The sequence below is a fragment of the Hippocampus guttulatus genome, chromosome 9 (genome assembly GCF_054856545.1).
Source record: "Hippocampus guttulatus isolate MCC_2025c chromosome 9, RoL_Hgut_1.0, whole genome shotgun sequence".
In the NCBI taxonomy this organism is placed as follows: Eukaryota; Metazoa; Chordata; class Actinopteri; order Syngnathiformes; family Syngnathidae; genus Hippocampus; species Hippocampus guttulatus.
This window is the reverse complement of record NC_141269.1, coordinates 7,766,661-7,781,692: the sequence shown is the minus strand read 5'-3', so window position 1 is coordinate 7,781,692 and position 15,032 is coordinate 7,766,661. Positions and strand designations below refer to the sequence as shown.

The 15,032-nt window shown below is 43.9% G+C and overlaps 1 protein-coding gene across 2 annotated transcripts in view; it reads left to right on the top strand.

Moving 5' to 3' along the window:
* The window catches only part of rhbdl3 (rhomboid, veinlet-like 3 (Drosophila)), a 31,941-nt gene that overhangs the window by 8,422 nt on the left and 8,487 nt on the right, over positions 1-15,032 (top strand). The window contains exons 4-5 of one of the 2 annotated variants that reach the window (XM_086120740.1): positions 10,911-11,069; positions 14,211-14,435. In XM_086120740.1, coding sequence (XP_085976866.1) covers positions 10,911-11,069; positions 14,211-14,435 — 384 coding nt within the window. The remainder of the gene's footprint in view (positions 1-10,910; positions 11,070-14,210; positions 14,436-15,032) is intronic. The other variant, XM_086120741.1, reaches the window with a different exon arrangement.

Sequence of the window (15,032 nt, the reverse complement as noted above, 5' to 3'; positions counted from 1 at the left end):
ACCATCTTTTCTGGAAGTTCGCATGAGTTTTCCCCTCATGTCACAATATAATTTGAAAGAGCTGCCTTCCAAGAAAGGGCATGAGGCCGTACACGGACTGTTGACCTCTCAGGATAATGCGAAGCGGCCTGGGAATTCACATGAGATTCTCACCACTTGCTAGGATCTGTGCCCTGTCTGATCCTACCTGTCAATCCAAAGATCCATCAGGAAATATTTCACCAAAGTAACACAGCAAGAGGAATAGTCCCCCCCCCCCCCTCCCCAATCTATTCATCCGTCCAGGTAGTGGAGGGCTTTTTTATTGGGGATTGACAGGCAGGTCAACCCTGAAGGCATCCTTGAAAATGTCCCCGGCAACTCGGCTTGCTCCCCCCTAAAATGACCCTTCTTAACCATTTTCCCATTCTCAACATTTGGAGGAATTGAAGGGGGAGCAGACAGTCGCAGGTCCATTTGCCAGCTTTTAGAGATCATAAATCTGCGCTGAATGGAACCGCTGCCGTCACTGGCGCTGGGTTTTGACGGCGCTGTGAGGCAAAGTGGGCGGGGGGGGGGGGGGGGGGGGTTGACCTCAAGGCAGGCCCGGAGGGAGAAGAAGCGATTGAATGGGAGAAGAAGGCAGCCAGCAAAGGGCTCGTTAAACAAATGTTTCTCCCCTCTTTTTGTCTCCCTTCTTCTTGTCTTACAACGCGAATCGGAGCGCTTGATGGAAGCTTTGGCCCGACGGTAATGAGGGGCTCTCGCCTCGCTGTAAATGCTCAGTGTCGCCAGTGAACTCGCCGATGTGCGTCTGTCTTCGCGCTGACCCGAGCATGCCCTTTTGCCTGACTGACACGGCCACTCCATCAGTGTTTTGTTTTACGCATGTGTGCCTTTTTGACTCTTGCTTTTACGATCTCCGTGTCAAAGGCAGCGACTTTGATGGCGAAAACTCCCCCCCCCCCCCCGTCCCCTCAAATGGAGGTCTGTGCGTCTAGTTGTCACGTGCGTTCTCTCTAGCGTGAACGCTTTACTAAGCAGCAGCAGGAGGTTAAGTGTTTATACGAGCGCACGCTCAAGCGCCTGCTGAGACGCGCTCGGCTTCACTTGGTTGCGACTCCCTTTTTCTCTACTCCAGACACCTCAAGGGGCTTCCCGCTCCTCACTCTCGCGCCTCCTCCTCCATCCCTTCAGCTATCAACTAGCGTTTTTAAACCGTATTCCCGCATGCGGTGTCTGAGTGTGTTTATTTACGCATCTGTGAATGCGAGGTGTGTGTAAAGAAGCAGGGGGAGTAGATGAGGAGTGAGGACATTGTGTGTCGAAGACGTTTTGGAATGATATGAACCGTTTGTCTATCCGCTTGACTATCATTAGAGCGCATTTAGAACCAAGAACCAAATACAGTCATGGCTTCACGTGACGTCCTTGAAATTTTGCCACAGAAACTCGGGCCTTCTCGAAATTGCGACGTCAAGACTTATGACCTTCGTCTAACTTGTACATATGTGACTGACTCCCATTTCAAAAGTGTTTTTAACTTCCGAATGGCGACGTCGGTGACAGCATGTCCAGCGTATCATGCGGCTGTTGCTATCACACGGGACGAGTTACTTCCCCAAAAAGCATTTTTAATGAGCACTTTCTCATTCAGTCACAAGAGCACGAAGCACCATTAACGTCGGGGAAATGAACAGGCGGCACTGTGGTGTGAATGACATAAGCTTCAATCGGGGGTTTTCAGACGCTCGCGAAAACTCACTTGATTCTTATTGCGTGCGTGCGCCTGTGCATAAAAAGTGGGCATTTAATATAATACCTCCGCGCGTGACATCCAACCACACGTCTTCAAGTACCATATGTGTCAAGTGCTTCGGTGCACATACGCCCGCTTGGGTCATGGCGGTTGCTTGGTTACAGACCATTTGACGAGGAAATGGTGCATGTACTGTATATGTTGGCCTCAGAAGGCTGCGTGGGTGAGTGTGGGTCTGTACCGTACTGTGTTTGTGTGCGGATGTGAGCTCCAATCTGGAGACAGGTGATTCTGATTGACAGATTTTGTGTAAATCCTGAGAGAGACACACCGTCAGAAATGGACAGTCAACGTGAAAAACACTGCTCTCAAGTTCAAAATGAGTCATCTGTCTGAGTGAATTGTTATTCACTATTTTGAATCATTGATATGTATTTTGCAGGCCGTGATTATAGCGGTGCTTTTTGATTTTGACTGGATGACAAAGCGGAGGAGCCGCTGTCAATCGGCCTTCTGTATAACTTTCCGATGATAATAGAACTGTGTTTGTAATTAAGTATTAAGTGGACTTGAATTAAATCAAGCTTAATTATCTTATCCAGCCATGCGTATGAGTCAGAGTCCAACTTCAGCTGATTCACTGAGACAACACTGGAATGACTTTTTGAGACATTTTTTTCCCCAGTTTGGTGCTTCTGTAATGCCAGTGAAAACAGAAATGAGACCGTTATGTAACGGCTCTTCGGGTTACAACAGCACCGACAAACGACATGATGAGGTCACCTCTGTACCCTGGTGCATTTAAGAAGCCATTTCAATCAAGTTGAATTGTGCTTCCTTAAACCTACAGATAACCTGCAAAAACGACTGTAAATGGGGCCTATTTGCAGATTCTGATGATAGCTCTGTGTAAAAGGAAACATTCAACACGTGCATGGGCATGACTTTTTCCGAAATCGTGTGACATAACACCAACGTATGTGATATGTCTAACAATTATACTGCATTATGCTGAGAATGAAATCGACTCCGCTAATTCTTGTGAGAACAAGTTGCTCTTTAACATATCAACGAGAGTATACCATAAATGGAATACAGTGATACCACTACTTGTGAAATGAATTGGTTCTGGAAGAAATTTCTTAACTAGAAAATTTTGTAAGTAGAGACACATTTTCCATGTAAATGCCCTAATCCGTTCCAAGCCCGCCAAAATTCAAACGTATATGTTTTCTAAAGCATAAAAACGCGTCAAAATATGAAACAAATACATGTTACAATTAGATTATTGCACAATAAATGAGAGTTGTTCTTAATGTAAAAAACAATGAATAGAGTAAAGAATGAAAATGATGGTCATTTAACTTTAACTGTGTCCTCATCGGGGGGGTTTTGCCCTCTTTAGTTCACGTTCTCTCTCTCAGAAGTGGTTTTTGCCTGGCGTTTCGTCAAGAACTTATCCAAGGACGTTTGCTTCTGTCGGCTTTTAACAATCCTTCGAAAATGTCCAATGCAAACATCAGCATTGTGAGCGATCGCCCGACGATTGAACACTTTTTCTGGGTGATTCACATTTACGTAAAACTATCGGAACGCCTCATGGCCCGAGGGGTGAATGACGAGGACGCTGCATAGACACATATCGATCTATTTATCTATCTACACACAGACACATACGAGAGCCAATGGGATGCCAGGATGATGCTCGGGAATAGCCGTTAGCAAAGCAGCCCTAAGTATGTTGCATTCAGGAAACTCTGAGCTGCGAGTAGCAGCCCATACTGTATTTTTACCTTTCATATCTTGAAATTGCTTTCGTAACAAAAGGCAATATTTTCCTGTTGAGGCGTTTCGTAACTTGAAAACTTCGTATGAAGAGACGTTCGTAAGTAGAGGTACCGCTGTATTCTAATGTAGCACCACCAAGTGTGGCGGTTCACATAATCGCAAAATTTCTTCCAGCTAGCGTGAGATTCCTGCCGTGACCATGACCGAAAGTGAAAATCGGATGATGGTCTTATCATGGAAAAAATATAAGTGAATTCATCAATCCTGCTTTCATTCCTTGTGAGTTTGTTTTGCTACAATTTTGCTTTCATGTGTCTAAGAACTTCGCCTTCACCTCTGCATCCACTTGGTGTTTCGCTAACGGCATTAACCGGCATTAACATTTGGAAGCTGGTACAGATCTCGCAGTGACATTAGTCATGTGTCTTGTGTGCGTGGTCAGAGCACCGGCCGGGCCCGGCGGAAAGGGATGAATCGTGACGTGAATGGCGAATTGCTCTTTGTATGAATGCGAACGCTTGACCTTTTCTTGAGGGCTTTTCCACAATGGGAGAGCTGATTTGTGGGCAATTAATGATGTGAAGTCAAAGCCGCTTGTCACATTCCTCCTTTTCGTGAGTTCCCCGTCTTTTGAGGACTGAATCGGAATAACCATTTCGCTCCGTGCAGCATTCCTGCATCTTGACCTTCTTGGCTAAACAATACTTCTTTTGTCGGGATTACTCTGAATCCTCCCTCTATCGGAGAACAATGAAACGAGCCACTAGCTAGCGAGTTGGCAGCAGTGCTGGCTCGAGCCAGGAGCGGTTGGGTCACGCCCACGCTGTGGTAGAGGTCAGTTTATCCGCTTGCATTTGGTGAACAAAGAAACATGCGTACTTCGATTCTTATCGCGGCGCAGTCTCAGAATTAGATCAGCTGAATCGACTTGAGTCTTGTAAGGAGAAGCCCACCGCACAATTTCAACTTTGCCAATGATGGGCTTCCAAACGACTACATTTTTTCTAGACCTCGGCCTCGCACCCAAAATCCCCATTTGCTTTTTGTGGCGACGTTCACTTGAATAGAGGTTACTCATTGTTCCTTTGCCGCGAACCATGTCAGAGTCCTAACAAATAAAAAAAATCTTTCCACCTACTGATTTGAAACGTAGCTTTAGTGTAAAGTGGTGTTTTGACATCCTCTGGACGGGTTTTCCTTTTTTAAGTTTAAAATAACTTAGTTTGACCTCCACCATGTCTTGCCATACCCTGGCTGACAGCAGAACCTGGGGTGTTATTTTGTGTTTTAAATCCTTCCACACGTTTGATGTATCAGCTAGCTAGCGCTAGGCTAATGTGGGAAGGTTTGTCTCACTGCTCTAGCATCCAAGTTTGCAACTCTCGTTCGTGCTAGGATGGCATCAGGAGCCATTCCTGTGGCACCGCTACACACGAAACTATGTTATGATTTATTTTCTTTTAAATAGAAATTGTACATGAGTTAAACATCATTTCCCATCCCTTCAAACACGATGTGGAGCTGAGGCTCCAGCCCGGACTGAGCTCAGTGGTCAGCGCTCTTTGCTTCCAAACCAGCGACATTGTGGCAGAGCAGGTTCCACCGAGGTTTGCTGAGGAGGTGTGGCACACCTTGAAAAGGCTGCATTTGCCGCCCAGTGTGCATATCTGGGCTGTTACGTCTGCCCCTGCCCGAAATCCTCTCCCATCACACATCCTCCCAACCCAAGTATTTGAGTTGTCGTCGTTTACGTCTCCCATTCATGTGGCTGTCGTAACGGTTTTTCCAAGTCCATACTGTGCCCCTCCCTAGGAGCAAAGTTTGGGATTTTGTTTTTCTGTCTCTCCCTCCTCCTCATGTTAAGTGAAATTTTTCTGGATTCATGTGCAATAACAATACATTTGATTACATTCCGCACGGATTTGCAGATAAAAGATGAGAGAATCACAGGGTATCGAAAAATAGCTCTCATCCATCACCACCTGTGCATCCATGACATCAGGTGGCCTCACAGACTTGGCCGTGTTCCTTTTAGCCAATGTCAGCCACCCTTCAGAATGCGTGAGCACCCCCCCACCCCCGAACCCCCTTCAGCACCTCCCATTCAGACCGCCGCCCGCTGACAAGCTGTCGGCTCCATTCAACTTGAACTAGTCCGCTAAATGAGGCCAAGTCTGCCGGCGGGCTTGACGATAAACCCCCAGACCCACACGGTGTCCCCACTCTTACAATGTCCAATGGCACTGATGATGTACTTTCTCAGCTGTGACAGATCATGTGACAAAGGCGCGTGTGTGTGTGTGTGTGTGTGTGTGTGTGTGTGTGTGTGTGTGTGTGTGTGTGTGTGTGTGTGTGACAGAAATAGCGGCTCGAACAGTGTCACATTGAGCCAACCCCGCCCCAGTGTGAAGGGGCTGATTAACATGAGAAGGCCACTGGGTGTCCATTGTACCTGCGAGCTACTCTCCTTAGCTGCAATTAGTAAAGGAAACTCGCCAGCTTCTCCTGCATTTTCTTCATTCCTGACCTCCTTCCTTCCCTTCCTTCAGAGTTGCTTTTTGTTCTTGCATTACTTCTGTCCTTTCTCCGATGAAAAACTTTTTGCCCTTCTTTTTTGTTTGTTCTTGTGTTCCCTTGTGTTCCGGACATCTTTACTGCTTTCTTTTACCTCCGCATCTTTTTCTTGCAGATCTCCTTCCTTCCGTTCTCCATCCATCCTATCTTCCGTTCGCCCAAATTTTTATTCGTCCATCCTTACAGCTTTCCTTCCTTCACTTAAACCGACTTTTCTGCTTTCCTGCTTTCCATCACTTGAATTTAATCACTCTTCCTTCAATCGTTTGAACCCAATTTTCTTATTGTCTTACCTTTCGCCTCAGACCCGCTTTTTTTCTTTTCTTCCTGGCTTTGCTTCCTTCGCATATACCCTTCTTTGTTACCTCCCTCTCTCGACAATGGACCTCTCCTTTGTTCCTCTTTTCTGCCTTCCTCATACCTTCCTTTCTGCAGTCTTTCCTTCCTTCTTCCTTCCACTTCAGACCTGCCTTTTTCTCCCCCCCCCCACTTCTGCCTTCCTTAGACCTGCTCTTTCTTCTTTCCTTCCATCCCCTCTGTCTGTACAATTGACAATTATTTTCCATTATTCACCGCATCCACAATATACATTAATTTAAAACATTCATACATACTTTCGGGACACCCAGTATTATAGTAGTGCACGCACACTCCGTGGGTCTTGTCACGCCAGTTGCCACGGTGATTAGCCACAGTCACGCCTGCCATTCCGCATCAGCCTGCAGGGGGATGTTACAATTCGACCATGCGGCATTTCGACTCCCGCGGGCCACCGTTTTATTATTTTTTTAATGCTCTACCCGTCATGCTTGTCATGTCGCACGAGCCAAATGGAAGTCATTCTCTGCACAGTATTTGTACCTGGAGGTAGCTAGCACGTAGAATGAGGCAGGAGATGCATGTTGACAGTAAATCATGCCCATCACTGCCATGCGCTGTGCACTGTAAGCCGGGTCCGACAGAGTTCCCAGCATGCATCCTGTCAGATTTGGTCAAAGGCTTCGGGGCTTCCATTTATTTTACAATTAACTCCTTCACTGCCATAGACTTTTATATTTGTCAACTGGAATCCAACCGTCGACTGCCACTGATGAACGTTAATGATGTTTAAAAAAACAAACTAACAAACAAACAGTATTTTTTAAGTATGTTTTACAACGGGTACCCATGGAAGAGAATCTCACGCAGCATGTCTGTGAAATCCAAACTTTAACAGAAGTGCAGACTCGATAATAGACTCTGTGTTTAAGCGACTGATTTTTTTTTCTCCTTACTTCTCGGTCGGTATTTTCAAGATTAAATGTTCATTATATGTTGGAACTATTGAAAATGATTTCACAAGCTGCTTGAATGTTTCTTTATTTGGACTCAGTCAATCACCCGGAGGCTAAAATATCATTAACATTTCTTGGTTTTTTTTTTTTTTGTTGTTGTTGCCTCTCTGCATATTTGATACAAGGCTAGGCATTTCTTTGGGCTTGAGGCAAGTCCTTAATATTTATGTTTTTGACAATAAGAATGCAAAACAGCCAACATTGTTTTCAGAACGCAATTCGTCACTGCAACCTGAAAGACCCCCAATCGCCCCTTGCCTCGCCGCACTGCGGTTTCATTCTCCACACTGCAAAGATGCTTTTAATATGAACGCTTATGATAGAAGTGAATCATTTGCATCTACAGTCCGTGCACATTTTTAATGTACCTGTCTCAATCTGGTGCCTTAGACTATCACAGTTTCATAAGCCCGAGTAACTTTGTTTCAAATAATATTAACCTCTTGAGGAACAGCGGTTACTACAGTGGGCATCTTATCAGGTTACGAGGTGCATGAAAGGGTTCAAATGCCCTCAACTAAAAACTCGTTTAAATTCAATTCTTTTCGCGTAGACACAAGGTAATAACCCCCAAAATCCGTCAATCTTGATAATCATTTATTTTTCAATGAAATTATGAATCGGGGAACAAAAATAATAATTTCCCCCCTTTTAAAAACAAAACAAAACAGGATATTGTTTCAAATAGAGAGTTCAGTAAATGCACAAACATAAATTGATTATGATTCAAATACTGGTTTGATCTGTAAATTTCGTCAAAAATAGCCCGCTTTTCAGGCAGTTTTTTTTTTTTTGTCGTTAGATTTGAAATGATTCTGATTGAAGATCTCAGATTAACTGTATATATGCGACATATTTATTCTGATTTGGTGTATACTTGTGCCACTACATTCTGAAGTCGTTTCGCAGATGTGTGACATTCGCAGTTTTATGTAAACGTCTCATGATTCATCAAAATGGAGGTCGGTCATCTATTTCGTGTAATAGTTGGAATTGTTTTTACACCTTGATTATAGGTTTTTTGTTGTTGTTGTTGTTGTTGTTTTTTTTTTTAAGTAACTACAAGTTCTCTGTCGCAGAACAGCTCTGTTTGGAGGTTGGCTGTGGAGAAATGGAACAGAGGAAAGCTGGGTTGAAGTCACTGATGGAGTTGTGGTTTACCCGCCTGACTTCTGGGCAGGCAGTATGGGTTCAATTCAGATAACCAGTACGAGTGTGAACGCTTGCTTGTCCATATGTTCCCCGTGATTGGCTGTCGAACAGAGCAACAGCCAAAACATGTAGGCTAGATTTCCTCGAGGACTGGACTTGGTGACTCTTGCTATATAGTAAACGTCACTCCAAATGCTGGACGTTATCAAGCATCCTATTATCTGGTTTGATCGGTGCGGCCCACTTGGTTTGGTGTCTGCGTGAAAGTCACAGGCAAACAAACGTCAGCTCTGCATGGGGAGAGGTCTGATGATGGTTTTAAAGAATATGAGTGTGTGTGTATTGGGGGAGGGCAATGGGGGAGGTGTCCTGTGAGGGTCTTGGATTGAGCTGTAATCCTTTCGCCCTGGTTGGAAATGACCCTCCGCGGTCTGCCGCAAACAATATAACAATGAGAACACACACACGCACGCATCTGCATTGTTTTAGCGGTGACCCTGCTTACTGTAAATGTTTTTACTTCGTCATGGGCAAATGCCTGCAGCACAATCTGGCTGATGTACTGCAACAGAAGGTTGGTTCTTTTTGTGGACTAATGCTTCACTTCCACTTTTACATAGCGAAAGTGTGCGTGCGTGTGTGTGTGCGTGCGTGCGTGTGCGCGTGTGTGTGTATGTGTGTGTGTGTGTGTGTGAGTGTTAGGAGTAGATGTCGCAGTGTATCTGGTGTACTTTCCTGGGGACAATATTGTGGGTGTTAAGAGATGCAGTGCAAGTTTAATCATAGTCAGCCTGTTTTTTTTTTTGTTTTCCTCATCAGAGAGCGAATACGTCCATGCCGCCTCCTCTGCAGCAGATGTTAAATATTTTGACTGTTGTCCTCGCGTTTGGTATGAGCGCACTTGTTAAATGTAATATTCCGGTGCATGTAGACAGTAACAGCCGTCTGTGCATCTCCCACACAATATCAACATTCACTTTACTGCCTAGTGTGAAATAACAAACTGTGGTCTGGTATGGTTCCACTTTGTGGTCGATCACCGATTCGGCGGCAATTTATCGAACATTTTCGAGGACCTAAGGTGCAGGATATTGGTGCCGTCAGTCGTTGAGATAAGATGTTAGTTTTTTCTTTGACCAACCTCGGAACTCAAAGCGCACGTTTCTCAAAACAGGTGTCCAAGGTCACGACCTTGTAAGTAAATTCCTTTTCATAGAGTTTTCCACTCCACCCTAGAATGCGTCTTATTGTAGATCTAAAAAAACCCCGGAATATTTTGCCTTGAACATTTCCGGTTTATTTTTTTTTTTCAAGCTGCCACACCTCCCCTTTGAGAACAGCTGCTCTCGCAAATGGCAATGTGTTCTGCTCCAATATGCACCCGTCCTGTTATTTACACGTTCAGTGCCATATTTGTCCGATAAAAGCAACCCACTAAAGACGAAACGTTTTAATGAAGGGGGGTACTCAAAAGGCATTGACCTGACCCAAGGGTGTGAACATTTGTCAGGTTCAAAATCAATAAATACTCTATTTGTGCACGCACACTACTCACAAAGCAATATTGGCAGTGTGTCTGCTGTAGCATTGAAGTTCATTATTTCCGTTGGTCCGTAGAGAGTAGAACATGGCAGCTTGCCAAGCTGCGTGTTGCTGCCTGTTGTCTTGCTGACTTTCTTTTTTTTTGGGGTGGGGGGGTTCCTGCACTTTAACTAACACTCGTGGGTAACAGTGTCATGTTGGAAATTGCTTGCAGTGGCGACAGTCACATGCTAACTATCACCTGTGGAACAGGTGTCTGAACACGTTTTTTTTTTTTTTTTTTTTCATCGAGCACTTTTCTACATGGCTTCCTATGCTGTCCAAAAATGTACAGAATTCGTATTTTTACATTTTCCAATGGCGGTCCGGTGTTAGAGTGGTTAGCTCGTCTGCCTCGCAGTGCAGAGTTGCAGGGTTTGATTTCGGCTGCGGCCTCCCTGTGTGGAGTTTTCATGTTCTCCCCGTGCCTGCGTGGATTTTCTCCGGGTACTCCAGGCCCTCCCACATTACAAAAAACATGCATGGCAGGCTGATTAAACACTCTAAAATTGTCCCTAGATGTGAGTGTGAGCACGGATGGTTGTTTGTCTGTATGTGCCCTGCGATTGGCTGGCAACCGGTTCAGGATGTGAATGTGATGGTTGTCGACAGACAACGCTAATATGTAGAAAGAACTTATTTGTTATTGTGCCCTATTCATACCTTTAATGAAAACAGATGGCATCCCTGATTTTGTTAATAAGTCTGCCTCATTTTTTTTTAATGTGTGTGTTCACCTATAGTATGACCCGGACAATTCCGGCTTCATCAGTACAGAGCGCTTCAGGGACCTGTTGGCGACGCATGGCTCAGAGCTGGACCCCCACAAGCTGGAAGTCCTCTTGGCCCTCGCCGATGGTAACTCTGACGGAAAAATCTGCAACCAGGACTTTGTCAATTTGGTGAGGCTGTCACGATTTCTGTAGTTAGACTTGTACGCCATCGTTTGGTCTGCCTGGTGGTCCGTCAGTCACTTATGATACACAATGTATCTCTTAAACAAACAACAAAAATAGATGACCCGTAATACTGTTTCTCTAATGGTAGGGGAAAAACAAGCTAACTTGATTAGCATGTTTGCATTGAGCATCTGTATTCCAAGTTCAGCTTTGAGGTGGAAAGACGGTGTCCTGGGAAATGAATTTCTGACAGATGATAGATACATTTCCTCTCTTGCTTCGCACCTTGCGCCGCTTTTTAGCTTTGACATTGAAAGCTCTGCCTGCTGATTCTTGCTCAATGTCTGCCTTCAAGCAAACATCCAGCGCACCCCATACTTGTGCATTTGCAGTCAAGTCAAACATGATTCATTCCAAAAGGCTGCTTGACCTTCAGTTTGTTCAAACTTTCCCCTGGAGTTAACTGTAACAGGATTTAATAATGATTTTTTTTCGAGGGATTTCCTTTAGGGGTAAGGTTTTAACTAATGTTTTAACTTCCATCCATTTTCTGTGCTTCTAATATTTGCCTTTCACTTGACTTTGGAAGAAAGGTAGACATGCTGGGCAGTCCCTGGGTGATTGTGGCACCGATTGGGAATATATTCCATCCGAGAAAAGTCAGCTATGTGAAAAGATCCACAGAATTGCTGAACAAAATGCTTGACTGGAGTCACTTTGATTCATTCAAGGTCAGCGTTATTGTTCATCCTCGGGACCACATTTTCCTGCGACCTTCTGGCAGAATACTGATTTGTTGCCTGATGACAATGTTTGATTCACTGCTCCATCCCTCTTTTTCTACCACCTCCTCCCTTCCACTTTTAAACTTCATTTCTTTCTGGCATGCTCTCAAGTGTGCATCAGGTGCTTATCTCAGCTTCTGTCAAACATTAAATTCAAACTTGTCCAAAAATACACAGTGCCACTAGGTAGTCGGGTATTTCCCCCCCCCCCCGCATGGAGGTGATGATGTGTTCATTTTAGTTACAATCTATAGGTCAAAAACATCCATCATACCGAACGAGATCCAACCGGTCAAATATTCTAGACAAAATTGCATTTCTAATGGTACAATACTCGGGAAGTAAAAAGCAATAAAAAAGAAAGACGTTTATAATGCAATCAAACACTGATGGACTGTACAATAATTGCCAAATCCTATCAGACCAAATTATTCCCAAAATGCTGATCTCTGAAAATATACCCCCATGTCATGGAATGACATGGTGATGCAGCCAAAGAGTTGAATATGACGCCTTGTCAAGTACTGAATGGATTCTCTGAAATCTTTGTCTGAATCAGGACTGAAGTCATCATCTCATTAAAGTCTGGAACTATGTGCTGTTGTTGAGTCAGCTCTTTCTACGTGAAATGGATAAAAGTATTGAGACTTATGGGGAATAGTTTGGAAAGGCAAGGCCACCTTCATGACCACTATGACATTGCAGTAGTATAGAGTAGCTTTGTGTCGCGGAGTAGGCCCAAATGTCCATTTTTCTTTACGTTACTATGACTACTTTTATTGTAAGAAAGGCTGAAACCAACATTTTTCAAATTTCTGTCGATTATTTTGACAGTTAACTGATGAATCACAATTGACAACAAATACGTATTGATGTCCAAAAAAAAAAGGACAATTATTTCAAATTCACACGGTCGAAAATCCGCATATCATTATTTGGTTACTGGTTTGCTCCATAACATGTTAAGAAAATAGGGGGAAATGTGGCTCATTGTTTTTCCAAGTTTCCAAATGTTTTATTTTGATTCAGTGAAATGCAAAGTTTTTTTTGTTTTGTTTTGTTTTTTAATAGAAAGACAGGCATGTGCTTGAAAACGTCTCCATCCACTCGTGGCCTTTGAGTGTTTTGGACAATTTTTTTTAATTTAACAATTTTCTCTTCTTTTTTTTTAAACTCAACTCAACTAACTGCCATCGTTGTATACAAAGTACTGTATATGGAGCAAATATCATCATCATCAATATCATCATAAAGCTGAATCATATACTCTTACATAGGGCCCTTGATCAACCCTTAAATTAATGTCCTGTTACAGAATAACTTGTTTTACCACGTCCATTTGAGATTTTCTGCCACACCTGAACCTTCGCTACCCTTATAACCAGTTTCCATGCGCTGGGGCGCCCACAAAACAAAAGTAGAATTGATGTATGGTCCATGAAATAGAAATAAGAAGGTGGAAGGCGAGGCCGACTGCAGGAGAGAAGTGAGGAAGCAATCATTATGTTGTCATGGAGATTGTCGTTAAAGCACACAGCCAGTTCAGCCCAAAGGCACGTTGACGAAAGTAGCACTGCAGAGCTTCACTGTTGGTGGAGCATGTATCATCTTCGGCCATTAATTTCAACTTTGTGTTTAAAAAAAAAAATCATAGAGTAACTATGAAAGGAATGGTGTGGCTCCACTGTGTCAGACTGAGCTGGCCACCCCAATAAAAGGGACATTTTAGGTGGGGGGTTGAACTCCTTGGAGGCAGACAGCAGTGAGGGGAAGGGTTTTTGTTGGTTGCTAGGTGATGATAATGGTATTCTATAGTCTGTGTTGCCTGTGCTCGGAAAGCTGCGTCATCAGACTTTAGTCCTACATTGAGTGCATTTGGAGAGTTGACGGAGGATGCTCCCTTCCAAAAGTTTTGGAGCAGCGAGGCCAATTCTTTTATTTTTGATTCTTTTACATTTGGTCCAAGGAACTTTGGTGAAGTGATACATCCTGAGTGGATGATTAGCTTTGCGTGTCAGGGCAGGAAGCCTGGGTTGCTTCCTGCGCGAAATCCAAAATCATTTATTTTCATGTATAAAAATGTATAGAAAATTAGGGTTTAAACTATTAATATCAGCATTTATGGACATTGTGTGGGGGCGTGTCAATGACCCAAGTTTTATTTTTATTTTTTTCGCTATTCGTGATAGGGCTCTGAATCTAGCCACCGCAATTTGGTCAGGTCATTGCAAGGCACATATGCACTCAGACGACCATTCAGACTCACACTGAGACTGTCTGCATCAAAGTCAGGCGAGTGCAGCAGAACACTTCTCAGTAGGGTGCGTTAAACTTCGATTCAAATGTCCCTTGTTTCCAGATGAGTAACAAGCGTTCCAATAGCTTCCGGAGAGCGATCCTCCAGGGGGGCAGGCACCTAAAGGGCGGCAGTCTGCGGGATGAGGTGGGTCTGGGTCTATCCCAGCGCCTGGTCCGACACGTTGCTTATGAGACGTTGCCGCGGGAAGTGGATCGCAAGTGGTACTTTGACAGCTACAACTACTGGCCCCCTCCATGGCTGATCCTGACCATCACCATTCTTGAGGTAAATGATCCAATTCAAAGGATGGACTGAAATGTTCAAACAGTTGTTCTCAAACGTTTTACACCAAGTACCACCTAAAAATAAGAATAATTCAGGAAAAGAGCAAATACAACGGTTTCCACACTATCGGTTACTATTATGGCAAATGTTTAATTGTTGTTCGACAATGACAAACACCTTGAAATCTTCACCCTCTTTTAATGATAATGTCACCTAGAAGCCATTTTCAGTCAGTCAGTGCCTCTAACCGGTCTTATTAATGTGAAGTGGGGGGTGGGGGGAGGGCTTAGCATGCATCTCCATGACAACAATGTTGGACCACTGTTTTGTTTTTTGTTTTTTTCAGCACCATATGATTTCACCAAGTCTGTTAGTATTGAGGTTGCACAGCTTGATACTATTGACGGGCTCATCAGTCAACTGCTGGAGTTTGAGTTGATTCGATTTGTACAGTCAAACCTCCAAAGTGGAACTAAGTCTTACAAATTGAAGTTCAGCCGCCATTTAACTTCCTCAAAAGTCTAACCAAACGTGGAGGTAAAATCTTCATGTAAGACATCAAGATCATGATTTCATCTTTTTTTTTCTTTTTCTATG